General features: G+C 36.1%; 1 protein-coding gene across 2 annotated transcripts; it reads left to right on the forward strand.

Moving 5' to 3' along the window:
* The first annotated feature begins 1,739 nt into the window (after positions 1–1,739).
* Positions 1,740–5,468, forward strand: gtf2a2 (general transcription factor IIA, 2). Of its 2 annotated transcripts, XM_034118349.1 has the most exons (4): positions 1,740–1,968; positions 3,615–3,719; positions 4,178–4,335; positions 5,215–5,468. In XM_034118349.1, coding segments are annotated over exons 1-4 (336 nt in total). In that variant the 5' UTR covers positions 1,740–1,896; the 3' UTR covers positions 5,216–5,468. The 2 variants fall into 2 exon arrangements, with proteins under 2 accessions (XP_033974240.1, XP_033974249.1); XM_034118358.1 differs by lacking the exons at positions 4,178–4,335; positions 5,215–5,468 and adding an exon at positions 3,814–4,062.
* Positions 5,469–6,000: the final 532 nt, after the last annotated feature.

The following is a 6,000-nucleotide window of genomic DNA, read 5'->3' on the forward strand; positions in this document are numbered from 1 at the left end:
TAGAAATGTCAGAAAATATTGAAAAAGGTCCGTCCTGGTCCCTCATAATCAAAGTATTATGTTTTAAATTAAAACGCAGTGTTACTATGAGTGCAGATGACTAACAAATGTTGAAATGTCCAAAGAGAATCACTTTTAAGTCAATTTTGTGTGCTAAAAAACAGCATTTTCTGACCTTTTTTGCATGAAAAATACTTTTAACGATGAATTGAATATGAAAAAACGTCATCAGTATTTTCTGTACATTACCCAGCTCTACTAACATCTACATTATAGTGTTTTATAAACTGTTTATTCAATGTTTTTATGCTGCTTTGAGGCACTAAACACTATAGACTTGTGGTGCGTTCAAGTGCAACGTCAACACCAGTTCACTTTGGTCGACACTTGGTTGTTCTCCGTGGGTCTTGCTCTTTGTCACTGACTTCTGCAGTGTTTCTGTTATTATACCATCATTTTAAGATGTCAAAACGAGGGAAATTTATAAATGTTTCACTGTAAATATCAGCATTTTTCAGATGTATTGAAGTATATGTTTAATTACAGATACATAAACACACTGTTTTACACTGAATGATATATATTTTACCATATCTCCCAGACCCATATGTCCAATAATGACTCTTCCAGATGTTAAACTGAGACTCTTCTTCTGCTCTATTTATATTCTCTATATGTCCTGTTTATGAAATGTTGATCATTGTTATCTTAACGTTTTTAAAGATGCACTCTTTTATACATGATGTTGAATCCTGATGTTGTTATAATAAAGGAAAAAAGCTGATTCTGACTCATTTGGTCTTTAATATTGGATGCTTTTAGCTTCAGGGAAATACAAACTGAAAATAGACCTGGAAATGGTACAAAATGGCCCCTTAAAGTGTAAAACTGGAGGAGAACCTGGAAAGCGAGCTGAGGTGTGATCTGTTGGGTCTATATACACACACACACACACACACACACACACACACAGAGAGACAGACACACACACTGGTTTTTACTTCATTTTATTAAAAGTAGGGTAAAGGTCAATGCCAGCCTCTTGTGGCTGAAATTAGTACAACAGCTACAAACACGAAACATTATTATTAAAAACTGAATAAATAAATGATGGTTCCTGCAGATTTATGCAGGATTATTTTTCTATATGTTGAATTGAATTGATTTATTTAAAACAATGGACAGTAATCAACATATTAAAAACATGTAAATGTACTCGAATTAGCCAAAAGGCTAGTTTTCACCGATAGTCCCTTTGCCAGATGGTGATAGGCATCCTACAAGCAAGAATAAAAATACCACTACATTGTTATACCAAAATAAAGTGTACACACACACACACGCACACACGCACACGCACTTTGATAAGATTAAGATATCAACATTCTGAAAAATGGCCCCTTTAAGTGTAAAAATACCAGATTATAAGGGAATTCTGTGTTCTTTTGACTACAATATATAATAACCATAGCATCACACAGACATTGTGATGAGTGTGAGATAAATGTCGTGCAGTAAAGTACAGGATCCTTTTTAATTTGTACCATTACATTTTTAATTGTCACTGTTTAGGTTTATTTGTATTTCTTTGTTTTTGTAATGCTGCTGTAACCAAACTGTTTCCCACTTTGGGAGCAGTACATGTAATATAATGTTATTGTTATCTAATCTTATTTAACTCAAAAGTACAACTATATATGTAGGCCTACTGCTCCCCTTGATATTCATTAGAAGAAGCATCCAAACCTCGATGCGCTTATATTTAGAAAATAACCGGAAGTCGTCTCCCCGCTCGCTTGTTGTGGAGGGAAGCTGTTAGCATCGTTAGCTCCGTTAGCTCTGTGTGTTTGAGAGAGAGTTTACTGAAGTTTTTTCTTGTCATATATCATCTCCATCATGGCGTACCAGCTGTACAGAAACACCACTCTGGGAAACAGTCTCCAGGAGAGTCTGGACGAGCTCATTCAGGTGAGAAGAACAACGTTTATTAGCACGACTGTTAGCTCGCAGCAGCTAGCCTCAGCAGTTAGCATGACGATCAATCACAAAAAGCTTTCCTTCGCAGCTGAAAATAAACTTATCATTAAAAAGTATTATAATAAAGATAATAACCTCTCCTTTCCAGTTCCATTAAGAGTTAAAGGAACCCATTGTTGAACCACAGATTCAGTTTAGGTTTAAATAAATGCTCCTTTTGTGAATCAGATATTAAAACACTAGAATATCTTCTCTGTTTTTGTAGTTTAGCAAACATTTTGGGATGCTTTCCAGCATTTGGTGATCTTACAAAGAGCAACACATGTCGGTGTTAACAGAGGATTATATACTATTCAAGTCTTCAATTTGAAAACACACAAAAACGCAGAATTTGTAATTAATTATGTGATTATTTTAGCAAAATAGTTCATACACAAATGTCTCTTTGTCGAGTGAAAGTATGCTAGGTTATGCTCACAGTGTGTTGTCGAGTGTGTGTGTGTATATATATATATATATATATATATATATATATATATATATATATATATATATATATATATATATATATATATATATATATATATATATATATATATATATATATATATATATATATACAATTATAATATATTTTATCTATTACAGGCAATGTTAAACTATTACCTGCAGAAATAAGAAGACAAGTTGCCTTAAACAAAGTGTGTTTGGCAGCATTTACCTTTTTAATGTAACTCATACTGAGCGACCAATCCTCTGAGTTTTAGTCCTTTCATAATGTTATCAAAGCGAGTCAGAGTTAGGAGGTTTCCAGAAAAAGGGTCAGAAATGTGAGGAAAAAAAAGTCAAAATAATAAGTTTCTCAGCAAAAAAGTCAGAATGGTGAGGTTTCCAGAAAAGTCTGCATTTTGAGATTTTTTGAAAAAAGGCTAAATTATTTTAGTTATTTAAAAAAAAAAGTCAGAATTATGACATTTTCTGAAAGAAGTCAGAAAGTTGTGATTTTTTTCCAGAAAAAGTCAAATCTTTTAGAAAAATGTAAGAAATTTTGATATCTTATCAAAGTATGTGTGTGTCTCTCTCTCTCTCTGTGTGTCTCTGTGTGTGTGTGTGTGGTGTGTGTGTGTGTGTGTCTCTCTCTCTCTCTCTGTGTGTGTGTGTGTGTGTGTGTGTGTCGCTCTCTCTCTCTCTCTCTCTCCTCTCTCTCTCTCTCTCTCTCTCTCTCTCTCCCTCTCTCTCTCTCTCTCTCTCTCTCTCTCTCTCTCTCTCTCTCTCTCCTCTCTCTCTCTCTCTCTCTCTCTCTCTCTCTCTCTCTCTCTCTGTGTGTGTGTCTCTCTGTTTGTGTGTGTGTCTCTCTGTCTGTGTGTGTGTCTCTCTCTCTGTCTCTGTGTGTGTGTCTCTCTCTCTGTCTGTGTGTGTGTCTCTCTCTCTGTCTGTGTGTGTGTCTCTCTGTCTGTCTGTGTGTCTGTCTCTGTCTCTGTGTGTGTGTGTCTCTCTCTCTCTGTGTGTGTGTCTCTCTGTCTGTCTGTGTGTGTGTCTCTGTCTCTGTGTGTGTGTGTCTCTCTCTCTCTGTGTGTGTGTCTCTCTCTCTCTCTGTGTCTCTCTCTCTCTCTGTGTCTCTCTCTCTGTGTGTGTAGACTCAACAGATCACCCCTCAGCTCGCTCTCCAGGTTCTCCTTCAGTTTGATAAAGCGATCAACACGGCGCTCGCCAACCGCGTCCGAAACAGAGTGAACTTCAGGGTGAGTCCACTTCCTGTGACCTCTGACCTCGAGCATGAAGTCTCTATACACCACTCATTTAGATGAGATTAACAATTATATGTTCCTCTCTAAGGGTTCTCTGAACATTCACCGGTTCTCTGTGTTTCTGAGGTTTTATGAGGTTCTTTGTGCTTCTCTGAGTTTCTGTGATATTCTCTGTGTGTCTGATGTTCTGTGTGGTTCTCTAAGGACTTATAATGTTCTATGAGGTTCTGTGTGGTTGTGTTCCTCTCTCAGGGTTTTCTGAACACTCACCGGTTCTGTGTGGTTGTGTGATGTTCTCCGGTGTTTCTGTGTGTTTCTCTGAGGTTCTGTGTGTTGTGTTCCTCCCTCTCAGGGTTCTCTGAACACGTACCGGTTCTGTGTGGTTCTGTGATGTTCTCCGGTGTTTCTGTGTGTTTCTCTGAGGTTCTGTGTGTTGTGTTCCTCCCTCTCAGGGTTCTCTGAACACGTACCGGTTCTGCGACAACGTGTGGACGTTTGTTCTGAACGACGTGGAGTTTCGGGAGGTGACGGATTTGGTGAAAGTCGACAAAGTGAAGATCGTCGCCTGTGACGGAAAGAGCGAGTCGACGCAGAACAAGAGCGACAAATGGTGAGGAAACGCTTCATATCGTCCGTGGTCTAAACACCTGGATATTTACATGCTCTCTTTAAAGCAACACATCACATGATCACATGGTGTGTAATCAGAATCAGGTTTTTATTTATTATTGAATATTCATTCCTTTTAAAAAAACATGTTATTATAATTGTTCCTACTTTTATGTTTTTACTGTCTTTTAAAAGCTATTTTAATATTACAGCTTTGCCACCATTATTTAATGTATTTGTAATCAGAGACTCGTCTTTGCCCGTCTGTTTTCATTGTAATTTTAATAGTTTATTTAACCGTTTAAAACCTCATTAAGAAAAATCGTCTTCAAGTAGAGAGCTAGAGTTTCTAAAATGTGTTTTTATATTGCCTAAATATGAACGTATGTATATTCGATAATATAATGTTCTATTTCAGGGGTGTCAAACTCAATTTCATCACGGGCCACATTAGCATTATGGTTGCACTCAAAGGGCCGGTTGTAACTATATAAATATATAATATATATATATATAAAATAATGTATTATATTACATTATTGCATCTGAATTGGATTATTATCGGATAGGGTAATAACTAACTACGTTTGAAAGCAGAAGTCCAGGGCAAATAATTGCAAGTCTCTTCAGTGCGCATGTCACAAAACGAGATGCATTGTGGGACATGTAGTTTATGGGCAACCTGCTTCTGTAAAGCGGCATGTAACCGTATAATAAACGTATTATATTCTTTGCAAGCTCTTGCGGGCCACATTAAATGAAGTCGCGGGCCGGATTTGGCCCCCGGGCCTTGAGTTTGACCCCCCTGTTCTATTTAGTTTTTCTCTACCTGTTTTTCCCCGAAGTTATTAACTTTTGATTTTGTGTTTTTTTCCTGTAGAATTTCTCTTTGTCGACGGAGCCGCAGACGGACCTGGACTGTACATATAATTTATTACAGCAGTCACAGTGTGTGTGTGTGTGAGAGAGTGTGTTTGTGTGTGTGAGAGAGAAAGAGACAAAGTGTGTGTGTTTGAGCGGACCAGTCACTGTACCTGCAGCAATTTTTTTTTTATTATGAGTTAACAGGATTTAGTTTTCAGTTTGCTGTTATTATTGAGCTGATCTTCAATAAAACTTTATTTAAAACACAAAGGTCTGTCGTCTGTTCCTCAGCTGTGAAAGAAGAATCAAATAGATATACATGTAAATAAATAAATCCATAACAAAAAAATAAAGTAGAAATTGGATATACTGGGATTTGAGGATTAATGTTTCAGTAAAAAAACATACAATTACAGCTTTTCTAAAGTCAGGATTACATCATTGATTTACTTTCTTTGATTCAGTTAAAAAAAAAATACAAATAAACCGAAATATATATTTTTTTAGAAGACACATGAGTAAATAGATCTTTCAATCTTGAGATTTCAGAAAAAAGTCAACATTTTGCGATTTTAAGAAAAACGTTCAAATTTGGGTTTTTCTGAAATTTTTTTCAAATTTGGTGAAAAAAGTCAGAATCTTGAGAATTTCAGAAAAGTCAGAATTCACTCAAAAAATAAAACATTTGAGTTTTTCTGAAAAGTCAACCTTTTGAGAAAAAAGTCTGACATTTTGAGATTTCCAGAAAAATTTCAAAACAATTGCATTTTCAGGAAAAAGTCATATTAGTGACATTTTCTGA

The sequence above is a fragment of the Trematomus bernacchii genome, unplaced genomic scaffold (genome assembly GCF_902827165.1).
Source record: "Trematomus bernacchii unplaced genomic scaffold, fTreBer1.1, whole genome shotgun sequence".
NCBI classification, from domain to species: domain Eukaryota; kingdom Metazoa; phylum Chordata; class Actinopteri; order Perciformes; family Nototheniidae; genus Trematomus; species Trematomus bernacchii.